This window comes from Sorex araneus, chromosome 5 (assembly GCF_027595985.1).
Source record: "Sorex araneus isolate mSorAra2 chromosome 5, mSorAra2.pri, whole genome shotgun sequence".
In the NCBI taxonomy this organism is placed as follows: domain Eukaryota; kingdom Metazoa; phylum Chordata; class Mammalia; order Eulipotyphla; family Soricidae; genus Sorex; species Sorex araneus.
The window spans coordinates 104,461,758-104,479,400 of record NC_073306.1 but is presented as its reverse complement, the minus strand read 5'-3'; the positions used below and the strand labels follow the sequence as shown (position 1 = coordinate 104,479,400).

The 17,643-nt window shown below is 39.6% G+C and overlaps 1 protein-coding gene across 1 annotated transcript in view; it reads right to left on the bottom strand.

Moving 5' to 3' along the window:
• The window catches only part of REEP3 (receptor accessory protein 3), a 110,366-nt gene that overhangs the window by 4,715 nt on the left and 88,008 nt on the right, over positions 1–17,643 (bottom strand). Inside the window, exons 6-7 of the mRNA XM_055138892.1 lie at positions 9,734–9,881; positions 667–791 (exon numbers count right to left, since the gene is read on the bottom strand). Of these exons, the coding sequence (XP_054994867.1) occupies positions 667–791; positions 9,734–9,881 (273 nt within the window). The remainder of the gene's footprint in view (positions 1–666; positions 792–9,733; positions 9,882–17,643) is intronic.

Genomic DNA, 17,643 nt, shown 5'->3' with positions numbered 1-17,643 from the left:
TCCTTGCTGTACTATCACAAAAATAATTTTTAATTTATGGGGGCTGGAGTGATAGCACAGCGGGTAGGGCGTTTTGCCTTGCACGCGGCCGACCCGGGTTCGATTCCCAGCATCCCATATGGTCCCCTGAGCACAGCCAGGGGTAATTCCTGAGTGCAAGCCAGGAGTAACCCCTGTGCATCGCCAGGTGTGACCCAAAAAGCAAAAAAAAAAAAAAAAAATTTTGTAATTTATGATTTACTTGGGACAAGGTCAATGATCATTATTCACTGTGACCTGAGGCTATAAACTGGAATCCTCCATTGCTTTCTGGGCACAGTGACAATATATTTTTATGAACAAACTTCTACTATTCAATCCTCAACTATAGTTGGTTAAGAACAAATCTCTGTCCTTAATTTTTTTAGTTGCTTTCTTTGCTTATGTGTTAGGCTGGCATGGAATACTCATTCCAACTATATAATCTGCCACGTAAGAATACCATTTTCTCTAGGAATTACCATTTCCTAAATTTCCAGTGCTCCCATACATGATATTAATAAAGGATCTTACATATACCTGCTACTCTACCATTGCAATCCTTAATTTAAGGGTCATTAATACTATAAATGATGATACAGCCAGGATTAACACTAATTAGGAAAAACAACTCTATACTTGGCTAACCTCTTTGCGACCTTTGATGGTTTTCACAGATTTCATGCTTTGTGATCGTCGAAGTCCTTTGTGTGTTACCATCTCATCGTCTGAAAATGGTCCATCCGCTTCTTCATCTGTCTTCTCATCTCCATCTTTCAGAGAAATGACATACATGAGCGAGTTTTTCAAACCAGCATATCTGGATAAAAGGACAATAGCCAGCACTGCCTCTTCACCTGTTCCCTGCATGGTTTGCATTTGCGCAGTTTCATCTCTTTCACAGTTGAAATGTGATCAGCCTCAGTAGGCTTGTGCCACTCTAATAGATGAAGCTTAATAACTCACCTCTCCAGGAAGTTTTCCTTTATTTCTTTTTGTTTGTTTTTGGGTCATACCTGTTGGTGCTCAGGGATTATCCCTAGTTCTGCACTCAGGAATTACTCTTGGTGGGCTTAAGGGACCATATGGGATGCCAGGAACTGAACCTGGCAACACTCTACCCACTATACTATCTCTGTGACCCCTCCTTGAACAATTCTATTTCTACCAATTTCATCATGTCTATTTTTTTACTATGCATCTTTGAGGATATTTATTTTTGAGTAGATAACTCTTATCTTGTTTAAAACTTCAACAAATAAGTATAGTGAATTGACTGACTTTTTTTCTTTTTATGCATCCTAAACATGCTAAGTCATTATGTACTTTAGTGTTATTTGTACTTAGGTTTTAATTAGGAATGAAGAATTCTCCCTCCATCTGCCTCCTCCAGTCATGTGTTAAACCTTTAGGAATCAAATAAGACCCAAAGGGACTAAAACTTTGGGCAAGATAAGTTCACGGGAAGCAGGTGATGGAGAGGGTAAACCAGCAGAGCTATGGTTGCGGAGACAGAACCCAGCCAGACAGGGCACAGTAATTAAAGATACTTCAGGCTTTGATGACAGATGCTAGTCAAAGGAAAAAGCCGGCATCAGGAAGGTCAGTTAAAGAGATGGTGTGGGTGTGCTAACAGGCTGCTGTTCATAGCTACAAGGATTTACTCATATGGGTCAGAGTGCAAATATCCAAGGTGGTCACATGGGTTATTGTCAGGGAAGTCTGAGAGCAACCTGAGGCTGGGATTCAGGCAAAACACACACCTTCTTGAAATAGCTGTTCAAAAATTTTAGCTTAACATTAAGAGTCACTTGAATAACACCTTAATTCAGACTGTTGGGCCTTTAGTGGGTCTACGAAGCTACACTTCTAACTGATGTCTCCCCAGGTTATGCAACTGTCTCAGGATTCACATTCTAAGAATGTCTGCCTCAGAAGAGCAGGGAGGGACTCAAGTTTAAGGGCCATCTGTAAAGGCTTGGTTGAGAATACAAGGCCCCACTGCCTTTTCAGTTGTTCTTTGGCAAAGATGTCCTTTATATATATATATATATAAAGAGCATATGTATATATTCAGATAAAAGGAAAATGTTTTTACATTAAAAGGGAGGGCAAGGGACAAACTTCTTACACGTGAAGGGAAATATACGGAATAAATATTAATCTCCTTTCTCAGGACATGAACCAACTTGAGACCGGAAGCAAACCACAGGGAGTTAACAAGCCTCTTGTGTCATAATAAAATAACCATCTTTAATTGTATATTAAGCAAGTATATTTTTGTGCTGCCAGATTTATAGGCTAGAAATTAGGAAAGATTTTGAAGTAGAATTGGTTGTTATTTACACCAAGATGCTTTAATTTTCTGCAGCAAGGTAGGTTGTTTGAGGTAGGAGAGGAAGCAAATATACTAGCAAGGGGGGAGCATGACTGTATGAAAGAACTGGGAGGGCCAATAAGGCCTGGAAGAGAAGGGGGTCAAGAGTCCAGGGGAAAATGCTGCTGATGCAATATAAGTGGAAAAAGAGTACACCAAAATAAGCAAATAAAAATGAAGCCACTACATCTCTTGGAAGTGGGTTTTTATGTGGTTATTTTATTTTTCCTTTTTTAAAAAATTGACAAATTGTTATTTAAAAAATTTCATTGTATAAGTTGGGACGTTAATGAGAAAAAAGTGTTTTTGGGGTTGTAATTTCTATATTTTTCTCTATCATTGTTTCCTAAACAAAATCCTTGATTCTAATATAAAAAGTTATGGTGAAAGTTATGGTGAAACAGAATTAAGAATCGGATGAAAAGTGGAAAAGGAAACAACTATGACCAAAAATTCTCCTAAGACCACAGATCTTGTTCTATCATTGTACGACAGAAACTCAAACATGAAATTTTTGTAACTCTATCTCATGGTGATTCAATTAAAAAAAAAAAGACCACAGATCTGACTACAGTAGAGCAATATAGCCTAATATATTTTAAATGGTTTTTACTTTATGTTCAGAAATTAATTTCATTCTGTTTCCTAATTTCAGCTTAAAAAATCTTATTAGCTTTCTTTTTGTTGTGCTTTTGGGCCATATTAGGCAGTGACCTTTGTGTTCAGGGATCACTCCTGGTATACTCCTGGTAGTGCTTGGGATTGAACTGGGGTTGGCAGCATGCAGAAGGAATTTCTTGTACTTGTATCATCTCTCCAGCCTCCTTACTAGCTTTCTAATTATAACTTTAGGAAAATGAACAGATTGATTTGTTACTCACAGGTATTATAAAAAAATATGTATACGGTAATATGCTAAATTAAGGATATGATGATAAAAAAACAGTTCTCCTTTACAATCCTGAGGAATTTATGGTCCAATAGGGGAAACTGATGGGTATTAAGATATTATAATAATGCTATAAATAGATGATAAGGACAGGTGTTATGGGAAGAGTAAGGGAATCAACTCAGCCTGGGTGCGGGGGAAGTGGATTGTGAGAGAAGACCTCTTGTAGGAGGTAGTGACTAAGCTGAATCCTGAAAGCCTCATGATTCTATATAATTAGCACATGATGAAGTGAAAGAACAGGATGGAGTGCTAATAAATTACATGCTATTGAGTTTGGACTGCATAAGGGAGCATGGGGTGCCACTGGATGCATTGTAACCAGAAGAGAGACCTGGTTAGATTTGGGTTTCTTTATAAAGTCGTCCTGAACTTTGGAGAATGAATCAGATGCAGAAGGCACTGGAAGGAGTGAGGTTACTCAAGTATGGCAGGTCAGAAATTATGGGGTCCAAGGAGAAAAAAACAGTGACATTAGTCAAAGTTAGGAGCCAGTAATTTATTAAACTAAATTCTCCATCATCAAAAAGAGGAGTGAGGTCAGCTATTTTAAGATATGCATATTTGAAATTAAAACCTGGAAATGAAATATGTATGAAAGGTCTGCTTTCGGTGGAAAGGAAGATGAGATTGTGAGAAGCCCAAATATGGGTGCCACAGACATGTTAGATGTTGGTTTATGGGTCTGCCAGGCTGGGAGAGGTGAAGTTGATGGGGTACAACTGGTGCTTACAAAGGCAATGTTAAGGCTGACTCCTTTGCACCATCCGTCTACAACAAACAGGATTTCTAAGGAGCACTGAGTGGGAACCCAATGCGGAGGAGTTGGGGTGGTGACAAGCCCTAGGCTGAGGCTATAGCACCTGCCTGGGCAGCTTCAGACCAAGGCTCTGTTACCAGTTTAGGAAAAACAGCAGACACTTTTGCATACTGACTTGGTTTATTCACAGCTCAAGATCTTAAGATTGGTTCTATTTTAAGATTTCACTCTTTACAATGATAACAATATTCCTCCAGGAGTGATCCCTGAGCACACAGTCATGAGTAAGCCTGAACACTGACAGGTCTGACTCCAAAATAAATAATAATAATAAAATAACAGCCAATATATTAATGTAGTCATTTTTGGACAAGGCACTGCTCTGGGTAATTTAAATGTATAACTTGAGTGCAAAATCATAGAAAGTTTCAGTTGTAGAGATAGATAGCTCAATAGGCCACACACACGCAGGAGGACTGGGTTCAAGATACTCCTGAGCACAGAGCTGGCAGAAGCCCCCAAGCACTGACAAGTGCAACCCTAGAACCGCAAAATGACAAAAAAAAATCAAGCCAAGTTTGACTAGGAACAAGCTCTTCTAGCTGAAGGAGCCCTGACCCTTTATCAGAGAGAAATGAGCTCCATGCCACCTATTAGTGGTAAGATTCTGAGTGAGTCCTACCTCTCCAGGCCTCAGTAAGGCCTCGGTGTTCTCATCTCAGCGTGGTGAGAGAGAGGAGTGATGATGAATAGGTTTCTATATGAACGTCAAGACTTCACCAGTGAAGCTGTCTGAGGCAGTATGCCAAGTGGAATTCTGAGTTGCTATGTGTAGGTGCCACAATCTATTACCAAAGGCACAGAAGAAGGGAATAAGTGTGTCATTGATAGGGCTGAGGATGTATGCTTGAGGTCTGGGTTTGATCGCCAGTAACACACAGACACAGACAGACAGAGAGACAGACAGAGAGACAGACAGACAGACAGACAGACAGACAGACAGACACACACACACACACACACACACCCTAATGTGTCATTATCTGTTATCTTTGACTAAAATATCCCCTACTAAAATTAGTTGAATTCATGATTCCAATGGTCTTATAAGGTGTTATAAATTAAGAAAAGAAAGAGTCAGAACCAGCTTAGGAACCTTGGCTATTTCATTTCTGCCAGTGTGCACTCTTCGGTAATTGATTTAATCTATTTTAGTCTGAGTTTATTTTAAAAATAAGGACAAAAAGAGTAAACCTACGAGCTGGAGAAATAGTACAGGAAATAAGAAGCTTGCCTTGCATGTGACTGACCCCAGTTTGATCCCTGGCACTGAACACGGTGTTTACCACCAGGAATAACCCATGAGCACCAATCAGATATGGCCCCAAATCCAAAAAAGGAAAGATTTAAACAAAAAAATCAGTATCTTTGTTTTCAAATAGTAGTAGAGTACTGTTATTTGATTTCTAATTTTGAGGAATAGGGTGATATTAAAACAGGTATTAAATCCAGACCAGGGAGATCAGAAAGCAAATGTAGGCTAAAGGCCCAGTTTGAATCTCTGGTCCCAAATGGTCCCCTGACCACTGCCAGTATGCGCCCAACCACCCCCAAACTAAATCTCACTACTCAGAGCTAACATTTTAGTATTACCTTTTCAGGGCCTATATAGATTAAAAAAAATATCTGTCTTTTTTTTTCTTTTTTGGGTCACACCCAGTGATACACAGGGATGACTCCTGGCTCTGCACTCAGTAATTACTCCTGGCAGTGCTCAGGGGACCATATGGGATGCTGGAAATCAAACCTGGGTCGGCCGAGTGCAAGGCAAATGCCCTACCTGCTGTGCTATTGCTCCAGCCCCGATTAAAAAAATCTTTTTAATATATATTAGTCCACTCATCATCTATTATTCCTCTAAGGATTATAGTCCACCTACTGCTCATTGTTAATTTTCCCTAGCAGAATCGGGAACTTTTTTGTTTTGGGGTAATACTTAGCAGAGCTTAAGGGATATTCATGGCTTACTGCCTGGGGCTGTGCTAGGGATTGAACCTGGGCTGTCTGTGTGGAAGGCAAGCACTCTAGACCTCTGAGCTAGCTCTCTGACCCTGAATATATACATTATATTTTTTGTTTGTTTTGTTTTTTTGTTTTTTGGCTCACACCCGGTGATGCACAGGGGTTAGTCCTGGCTCTACTCTCAGGGATTATTCCTGGCAGTGCTCAGGGGACCATATGGAATGCTGGGAATCAAACTCGGGTGGGCTGAGTGCAAGGCAAACGCCTTACTTGCTGTGCTATCACTCCAGCCCCCAGAATATATGTTTATATCAGTAAGTATAGCACTGTAGCACTGTCATCCCATTGTTCATCGATTTGCTCGAGCAGGCACCAGTAACATCTCCATTGTGAGACTTGTTGTTACTGTTTTTGGCATATCGAATATGCCACGGGTAGAATCCCAGGCTCTGCCGTGCAGGCAAAATACTCTCGGTAGCTTGCCGGGCACTCTGAGAGGTACGGAGGAATCAAACCTGGGTCAGCCGCGTGCAAGGCAAATGCCCTACCCACTGTGCTATCGCTCCAGTCCACAGTAAGTATAGACTAACATTATTATTTTTCTTTGTTTATTCATTTACTCATTTATTTATTTGTAAATGGCAGTAAGTAATGGAAAGCGAAGCCCACTCTTTCTTCAACATTATTATTTTTCATGACTAATAATGAATGACCATTTTTGATTAACCATCTCTTATGCATTTGGGCTCTTTTAGTATTTTGTAATCATGAACAATAAGGAAATGAACATTCTTGTACATACATCTTTGAACACTTGTCTGATTATTTCCTTGTAATTTTCCTTGTAATTATTGTTGAGTCAAAGGTAGTAAATTCTGGTAATTACTGCCAGATTGCCATGTAAAAGAATATCTCAGTTGAGGATCTTCTATTGAGATTGGAGACAAAAAGCTCAAAGGCTAAATCACAAACTTTGCATATGGGAGCCCTGGGGTTTCATTCCCAGTACCGCATGGCTCTCTCAGCACCACTAGGAGTGACTCCCCAAAGTACCAAGCCAGGAGTAGCTCTCACGTACTTGCTGGTTTTAGTCCAACTGCTCTCCCTGTCCCTCAAACGTATAAGTGCTTAATTTTACCAGGTTTACTGTAGTTGTTAAAAAATATGTCCCAAAAGTCTCCCATACTCTTCTTTCATTCCATTAGATCTCAAAGGACTTTGTACCTGTTTTAACAAACTACCACCAGGTAGAAGTGACACTGCATTACTTTTGTGCTTCTTCTGGGACATTGGCCCTGGGAATCTTTAGCTGCCAGGTAAAAATATACCTTGGGAAGGCCCAAGTGTTTTCCCACTGGAGTTTTTCTCTGCCCAGCTCAAACTCCCGAGATGTGAGTGAAGATGCCTCTGAGATCTGACAACCTTCCTGGCTGCTGTTTGGTTGTAGCTCGATGGGATCCCAACGAGGGCCTCCTCACTAAGTCCTCACCTCCAATTCCTTAGCAAGATAAATGGCTGGTTTTTGTTTGCTTGCTTGTTTGTTTTTTTAATTAAATCACTGTGAGATACGCAGTTACAAAATTGTTATGGCTATGATATTTTTGTTTTTGCTTTTTGGGTCACACTCAGTGATGCACAGGGGTTAGTCCTGGCTCTATACTCAGGAATTACTCCTGGCAGTGCTTGGGGGACCATATGGAATGCTGGGAATCGAACCTGGGTCGGCTGTGTGCAAGGCAAACGCCCTACCCGCTGTGCTATTACTCCAGCCCTCAATGGCTGTGATTTTTAAAAGCCTCTGGGGGTAGACTTCTCTGAAGCAATAATTAGAACAATTTATGAATATAGGATTAAAAAAAGCTTCAGGGGGACACTGGGGAGATATATAGCAGGTAAGGCATTTGTCTTATATGCAGCTAACCCGGGCTCAATTCCTGGCTCCTCATGTCCCCCCAAGCCCCACCAGGAGTGATTCCTGAGTAGAGACCGAGGAGTAAACCCTGAGTACAGCCAGGAGTGGCCCCAAAATAAACAAACAAAAAGATTACAGCTCAGGAAAGTATATACAAGATCCTATAATAAAATTCAGTATATCTAATATTTTTACATTATAAGTATATTAAAATTCAATGGTGTCTCAATGTTAGAGGCATTATTATCTTACTTAATGAACAATGCATAATTACTACTTCTGAAATAATAGTCACTAACATTTTTTGTTCTATATTCAAGGGAGATTTTACAGAAAAATTCAGTTTTTCTTTTATAAGAAGGGAGATGGGCTGGAGAGATAGTATAGCGGGGAGAACACTTCCTTTTCATGAAACTAATCCTTGTTTGATTCCTCAAACCATTATTTGGTCCCAAGCACAGAACCAGGATTAGCTCCTGAGAACTACTGGGTATTGCCCAAACTGCCCTCCCATCCCCATTACAAAAGAAGAACATTAGCTCTCAGATGAGATTTGAACTAAATCTCCTCCCTTTTATTAAAAGTTATTTTTTGTTGTTTATTTATTGTTTTAGGTCACACCCATGGTGCTCAGAACTTATTTCTGGCTCTGTCCTCAGAGGTCACTCCTATTGGTTCTGCAAGGACTAACTGTTGCACAAGGGATTGAATTGGGGTTTGGCTGCTTGCAAAGCAAGCACATTAAGCCCTGTACTCTTTCTCTCCTCGCCCCCCTTAACCCCCCCTGCCGATTTTTTGTTTTTCTTTTTGGGCTGCACTTTGAAATGCTCTGGCTACTCTCAGACAGTTCTTGGAGGTTGTTCCTAGTGTTACTTGGAGGATCATTCTGTGTTCAAGGATCAAGCTTGGGGCTCTTTTATACAAAACATATAGTTGAACTGCTCCCAAGGCTGAACTAAAAATTCCTTTCATGTGATTTCTCTTTAAAAAAGGTACTGTATCTTTTTATTTATGTGCATGTACTTTAGATCTGAAGATATCCCTATACAGTTTGAATGGAAAGAATATTTGTCATAGGTCAGAACGAATGCTGATGGTTGGGAGGTGGCGATACCCACACCTACTCCTCTCAACATTCACAGCAGTGCATGAGCTACTATCAATTTGTGAGCAGGATTATCTCCAGGGTCAGTGAAATGCTGGTACTACCCTTGTTTGTTTGTTTATTTATTTATTTATTGCTTTTTGGGTCACACCTGGCGATGCACAGGGGTTACTCCTGGCTTTGCACTCAGGAATTACCCCTGGCTGTGCTCAGGGGACCATATGGGATGCTAGGATTGAACCCGGGTCGGCCACGTGCAAGGCAAACGCCCTACCCGCTGTGCTATTGCTCCAGCCCCGACTACCCTTATTTAGGAAAACAACATTTGGAGGACGAAAACTACAATTAGGTGTATAACTCAAAAATATAAACGTAAAAACACGCATATGAGCAACCTGGAGAGGTCCTATCTTTTGGAATGAAGGAAAATAGGAGGGGGAAAATTGGTTTTAAAGTAAGATCATGTCTCAGCTTAATCAATGGCTGAATAAATGGCAGTACCCCTACATTTAAAAAAAATTATGTCTATCGCAATTCTGATAGTCAACTAGTAGTTTTTGAGACAGATCTATTAAAACAAGCAAGCATACCTGCTAATTCACTGGAGGCTGGCTTACTTTTCTTTTTTGGTTCCGGGAGAGGTTGGTACGGTCGTTGTCCCACAGGTTCATCGCCTTGGATAGCTGTTAGATCATGCATGCTGAAACTTCGCAAACGTTCTGTTATTGCTCCTTGACTCTATTTAATAGAGAGGTGAGAGAGTCATGAAAAAAAAAACACACTTTGAAATATTTAACATGCTTACATTAACTCTCACTCAACATTTATAATTATTAAATTTGCTCATTTCATTATGAAAGTTTCTGAACAGTTGAAAGAATGTATAAGAATGTATAGCACATATATGTAGTGTGTGTAGTGTGTGTGTGTGTGTGTGTGTGTGTGTGTGTGTGTGTGTGTGTGTGTGTGTGTGTGTGGTATTGGGCCCACACCTGGTGGGGGTGTTCAGGTCTTATTCCTGGCTCTGCTTTCAGGGATCAGTTCTGGCAGGGATTCGGGATCATACTGAATGCCAGGAATTAAATCTGGGTCAGATGCGTGCAAGGCAAGAGTCTTAACTATTATACTATTTTCCTGGCCCCTATGTATATATAATATCATTTACAGTTAGTTTTATTTGTTTTATCATACATATATCTACTACCTGTATATTCATCATTTGATTTTGAATGTATTTCAAAGTTATACACACTAGTACATTCCTTCCAGACATTTCAGATTTACTTATTTATTTATGGCTTTGGGCCACACCTGGTGCTTAGGGGCTATTCCTGGCTTAGTGCTCAGGGAACTAAGCATGCAACTCTGCTGCATGCCAAGCAAGTATCTTACCCCCTGTACTATCTCTCTGGCCCCTATATTTGATTAAAAATGTAAACAAGATGTATGATTAGCCTACCATCAGAGTAAACACATTTAAAAGTTTTGCGTTCACCTAGAATTTGCAGTTTGGATTTAAGTTCCTGATTTAGAAGAACTTTTTTTTTTTTTTTGCTTTTTTGGGTCACACCCAGTGATGCTCAGGGGTTACTCCTGGCTTTGCACTCAGGAATTACTCCTGGCAGTGCTTGGGGGACCATATGGAATGCCGGGGATCGGGGATTGAACCTGGGTTGGCCGCGTGCAGGCAAACGCCCTACCCGCTGTGCTGTCGCTCTGGCCCCTAGAAGAACTTTTGAAGCTTATTAAAGCTAAGTCAAAAATGATAATTATTCTACCTAGAATAAGAAAAAGACACTTAAGAGACAAAGATCTAGTATATAAAGTGATATTTAGTTAATAAATTCACTACCTGGTAAAGCATACGTATTTCTTTACGATGTAAGTCATTTTAAAGTCTTAAAAATAAGATACTAGGCACATGTATATTTAAATTAGCTAAAACTAAGTAAGCTTAGAAATCCATCTCTGTAATTACACTAGACACACTTAAAATATTCAATAGCTGCATGCGGGTATCGCTATTATTTCCTTCCACCACTGTCTCTAGGTTCTTTCCTATTCCCTGCCTCCCTCCGCACTCCTCAGCCAATTCCTTCTACTGAATAATCTTCACTGTGTTATTTAACAATGATAGCCAATAAGTTCTAGTTCTTGGTGACGCTGGGCATTTAACATTATAGTTGCAGGTATGGTTAGTTCCTAGTTTTTTTAGGGAGCTCTCTTCTCCCTGTGACTAGTCATCAATTATTTTTTTAAACCTATAATAGAATTGAGTGTGTTTGCAGTAAGTGAATAACATATTTCAGTGACTTTACAATTAAAACAATGTATAGTTTTCAAAGACCATTTGTAACACAACACCTACAAGCAATGATTTGAAACCTACCCAGATTACTTATACATATTTACATATTCTTTTAGCTTTTCTGGCTCTTTATAGTTTTAGAGTTTCACAACCTCATAACTACTGCTGTTTTGGGGCGGAGAGCATCCCTGACCATATCCACCAAAATGTCAGTTGCAAAAATCCCCTTCTTCAGGTGTTAAATCCGTAATATCTAGACATCAACAGATGTTCTTTGGGGACAAAATTGCCCTCAGTTGAGAACCACTATTTTATTTCATTTTATTTTTGGTTTTTGGGTCCCACCTAGCTGTGCTCAGGACTCACTCCTGGTAGTGGGGTGCTAGAGAGTGAACATGGGTCAGAGGTGTAAAAAGCAAGAATCTTACCTCCTGTTACAATCTTTCTGGCCCCAAGAGAACTATTGTTTTAGGGGTTTTGGCCCCAAGAGTACCATTATTATCAGGGGTTTAAAAAGTCAGGTTTCACTACTTCATTTTACAGGCTAAGAACGCTTTTCGTAAGAGAGATCAGTGCAGATAATTATTCAAAATTGCACGCTTAAATAGTGGCAGAATCAGGGCTACAGGCAGATACAGAATCCAGGGATCACTTTAATGTTCTGCTTCCCCAGATTGTAGAGAAAATAGCATGACCTTTCTTTTCCATTGTCAGCACAAATGCTCTCTTATTTTAATCGAAAATACTAAGCAGCGGAATATCCTCAAACCCTCTCTAGACAGAGCCACTGAAACAGCAAGATGCCTGACTTTTTGTTCTCGTCACGGTCACTTAAAGTCAATCACATTTCAGCAATGTTACCTGGAAGGCTCTAATATAAGTGAAAATGTATTTTTTATGATATCTGCTAAAGAGTTCACCAAAGGGAAAAAAAAAAGGGAAAAAAATTAAAAGAGATGGTTAATAACAACAGACAGTACTTTCCTTCATCTTATAGCAGGACAGCTCATTCTGTAAAAAAGCTACCTATATTTCTCAAATGAAAAGCTATGAAATATTGAATGAACATCCTCAGCAAAATCCTTGAAGGTCCTTCGTATGTTTATGCTTTGCTCAGGCAAAATAAACTTGTACACTGACCTTGTGAACAGATGCCTGATAATGAGGTCATAGAACTAACATTTTCAGAAAATTGCTTTACAGTGTAATAAATGTTCTGATTAGATTTCTATTTTCATTTTTAACATGCTTAGGCAGTTCAGCTGGGGAAACCTTGTCAGTTGCATTACTGAGCTTTAAAGGTCATACCACAAGTCCAATCATTTTGACCATGAAAGATATTTTAACAACCTACATATTATAACAATTTAAAGTAATTCTCAAGTGTTCCTATTGGCTCCCCAGCAATTTTCCTTTAAACTTAACCTATTTCTTATTTCAGTTGCAATTTACGTGTTAGTATGAAATGTTGGTGATTCTTCCATTATGGTGCCTTTCTCTGATATCTTGAGATGAAACTAATTTCTCCTATCTGAAGTTAGACACAGTATAACCTGAGGCAAATAATATTAAAATTATCTTTCATTTAGTACATTCAATGACTACTTTAAAATTTTATTTATCTGTCACATGTGGCGGTACTCAGGGCTTACTCCTGGCTCTATGCTCAGGGATTACTCCTGGTGGGGTTTCTAGAACCTTATGTTGGTGCCAGGGATTGAACCCAGGACAGCCATGTGCAAGGCAAGCTCCAGCCCCTTACTGACTCTTTTTAATGAATAAATCCAGGCCAGCTGAAGTCAATATTCCTGTGCTTATGCTCATACTGGGTTACTGAAACCCAGTCATTACCCAAAAGAATGAAGATATCATCACAAACAAGAAGGGAAAACTCTAAAGGAAATTAAAATGGCAGGATATTTATTTGTTTGAATCAGTAATTCAGATCATTTTTTTTCTTTTTGGGTCACAGTGGGCAATGCACAGGGGATTACTCCTGGCTCTGCACTCAGGAATTACTCCTGGCGATGCTCAGGGGACCATATATATGGGATGCTGGGAATCGAACTCAGGTCAGTCGCGTGCAAGGCAACCGCCCTACCCGCTGTGCTATCGCTCCAGTCCCAATTCAGATAATTTTTTATACTCTGTTTCTGGCCTTTGATGTTGGAAGGTGGTTTTGAGCTGTTAAATACATTAAAAATCTTTTTTTTTTTCACAAAAGAAAAAAAAAAGACAACAACCAGAAAAACAAGTATAAACTTTTTAAAAAAGGATTACTTTTATAGTCTTTCTATAGAAATATATTGCTGAGACATTGATTTTACTTTATTTTTAATTTTTATTATTATTATTATATTTTTTGCTTTTTGGGTTACACCCAGCAATGCACAGGGGTTACTCCTGGCTCATGCACTCAGAAATTACTCCTGGCGGTGCTTGGGGGACCATATGGGATGCTGGGAATTGAACTGGGGTTGGCCACGTGCAAGGCCCTACCCACTGTGCTACTGCCCCGAGACATTGATTTCAATGATGGAGTTAGCAACTAAAGACAATGAAATTTTCAATTAGTGAATATAGACATTCAGCTAGACATTACCCTCTGAGGTAGGGACCATATCTGTCAGACAGTAAAGCATTCAATAAACAGATCTTGGGCTAGGTAGGGACCAAATTCTATCAAATAGTAAGCATTCAATAAATAGATCTTGGGCTGGGGAGACAGCTCAGAGGGAGTACTATCATGCCATAAGCCCAGTTCAAACCCCAGCAACCACAGTCCATATATCACTGGGCGTGACCCCAGAGCACTGAACTGGGAGTAGGTCCTGAGCATTGCTGTGTGTGATTCCTTCCCACCCAAAATAGATACTGAATAAATATGTAGGTGCTGACTGAAAATTGCACATAAGGAGGTAGGGGTGGTGAGACAGATCAAAGGGCTGAAACGCATCGTTCAATTTCTAGTACCTCAAGGACTTCAGAGGCCCTGCTGGGTGTGGGCCTGGGTGCAAGAGCCCAGCACTGTTGGGTTTGAGCACTAAGCCACCATCAGGATTGCACAGCCAAGCTGCGTAGTAATGGGAGTGGCTCCCCGGCCACTGTGACCACCGGGGATTACACCCTCCACCCCAAAAACTGATCCACGGTGAAGAGGGAAAAATTTAGGCCCATGGAGGGATTTCTGATTCCTCGCAGAAAGTAAACATAAACATGAAAAAAATAAACACCCCACAAAATAGTCATAAAAAGTAGGAAGATGTGTTATGGAGTAGGATTATAAAATCTAACTGTCAAAATGAGGAGGGAAAAAATATTATTTGTGTGGCTTCAAAAGCAGTGTGCTAAAAGAGAAATTTTCTACTTCTTACACCTGTGCACTGGCACCAGTCTGCGGAGGAGGGCTGAAGTCTACATTTTCTAAACCCCAAAACCTAATTTTTTTCACAGAACCATGTAGAATAATTCTTGTTAAATATGAAAAGGGCTAAATGTATGCTTTGCCTGGGTTTTATTCCTGGTATCGCATGGTCCCCCCAAGCCCCAGTACCATCAGGAGTGGTTGAGCCACAGCTAAAACACCTCTTCTCTCTCTCTCTCTCTCTCCTTTTGGGTCACACCTGGCAATTAACTCAGGAATTACTCTAGCGGTGCTCAGGGGACCATATGGGATGCTGGGAATGGAACCCGAGTTGGCCACGTGCAAAGCAAACGCCCTACCCTTTGTGCTATTGGTAACAGCACATGACAAATGTTTTAAGGATCTACAGGATTAAGCCTATTACTGTCACTGTCATTGTCATCCCGTTGCTCATCGATTTGTTCGAGCGGGCACCAGTAACATCTCTTATTGAAAGACTTATTGTTACTGTTTTTTTGGCATATCCAATACACCATGGGTAGCTTGCCAGGCTCTCCGAGAGGGGCGGAGGAATCGAACTCGGGTCAGCCGCCCAACCGCTGTGCTACCGCTCCAGCCCAAACCTATTACATATTCTTTTTTTTTTTTCTTTTTGGGTCACACGCCGCCATGCATAGTGTTACTCCTGGCTCTGCACTCAGGAATTACTCCTGGCGGTACTCGAGGGGAACATATGGGATGCTGGGATTTGAACCCAGGTCAGCCGCGTGCAAGGCAAACGCCCTACCTGCTGTGCTATCACTCCAGCCCCTACTATTACATATTCTTGTCTGTGTAACTTTCCCGGAAAGACTTCTCGCATCCTTCACTCATTACAGTTTGGCAGGTTGTGCTCTGAGACTTGCTGTGTCATGCTCATTTTGGAGGATTTCTGTTGCCTTCTCCAGAGTGGAACAGTCTATTTCCTGGATCTCATGGGCTTCTTTTTTAAAATTGTGGATTGTTTTCTATTCTGGCAGAGAAGATATAGCCTGACAAAGATCCTGTGCCTCAATTACAGGAGGTAAATTTTGCGACTCTAAAAAAATTTTTCAAGCTCACACATGACTGAGAGCCTCATTGTTACAGAATCTGAGGAGAGAAAAATCACTGTGGTAGTAAGAATAACTAAATTACTCTTCTGTCTTTAAGTTTTCATTGTCACTACTTAGAAATAAAAATGTAATGTCATTCTGATTCTCAATCATTTGAATGTGATACTTTTTTTTATCTGAGATCTTTAAGAATTCTTTTCTTATCTCTTGTGTTTTGGAATATTCCAAAGACTTTGCTTCGAATCTGTCTTTTATTTGTTGTGCTGGGTACATGGTGATCTCTTAAAATCTATAAATTTACATCCCGCAGTTCTGGAAAATACTGTACTTTTTCCTCCATAATTGCACCTGTTCTCTCTTGCTTAAACAAAATTCCTAGTTGTTCAATTTTGGGTCTCCTGGACGATCTTTTTAAGTAGGTATGGAAATCAGGAATGCATTTCATTAAGCAAGAAATAAAAAGCAAATAAACCTCTGAAATGGAAAACAGTCCTTAAATAAGCCTTTTCTTTTTTTCTTTGCTAGTTCAGTGTTTGGGGAGAATGTGAAGGAGGGTGGGGAAGAAGTCAGTACCCGGCGGTGCTCAGGAGCACCTCAGGAATCACTTCTGGCGGTGCTTTGGGACCAGATGCAATGCTGAGGATCAAATCAGGGTCAGCTGCATGCAAGGCACATACCTTAATCCCTGTTTTATCTCTCTAGGCCCCTATACTGATATTTTATATCTATACTAATGAAAGTATTTGGAAGTAAACAGTAGGCAAACTATACTCGTGTTCATAATTAAGTCATTAATATAGTTGTTTTACTTGTACAGGACTACATAATTAATAAGTTTCTCCTTAATCTTCAACAATATTTCTAGTATTTAATTTGACTTTTAAAATTTTTTCTTGATTATTTTAATTGTGATACTTGAGCTAAAGATCATTCTGAAAAGTTGAACAGGCTCATTCTGAGAATTCATTTGTCATTTTATATTTTTTCACTATTCAGCAAACCCAACATTTCCTTGAATAAAGACAGAGGGACACATGATATTAATGTTTATTAGACTACAACTTTTTCTTGAAATCACTGTGCTTTTACAAAGCCTCTCACAAGTAGGTATATTATGCCCGCTTATACATGAAGCAACCAAGGAACACAGAAATTAAGTATATTGACACTAGTTATTTAGAAAGTCAGACAGCCTTTTCTGAATCTGAAGCTTCTTTTCTTCAATATACTACATATCAAACTCAATTATACTATGGTATTTAAATAAATCACAATAATTACTGCATGCAAAAAATTCAAAAGTCATAACGCAAATGTTCACAGAGGCATTCATTTGATTATTTGGCTTGCAAAACATCACACATTATGTTAGTAATAGGATAAGTAAAGTCTTAAGTTTTAAAAACAGAAATTTTTGCATGCCTTATTTTGAATAATCAGTTACCTCAAATTGGTTGAAGTAGGGGTGTAGAAGTAAGCCAGAAATCCTACCAAGATATTGCCATCGAAAGAGAGAAAAGAGAAAGGCAGACATAGAAAGAGAGGGGATGCCAAGGAGAGAAATAAAGAATGGTCATCTTAATTGAATGTGACTTTATAACTATTCAAGATACAAAGTAGAAAAATTAAGATAAGTATTACATTAACTAGCTATCATTTTGTGGTCCAATGTACTAAGAAGAATTAAAAAAAAATATTTAAAGTGTCTGGAAAATGATCTCTTTTTTGGTATAC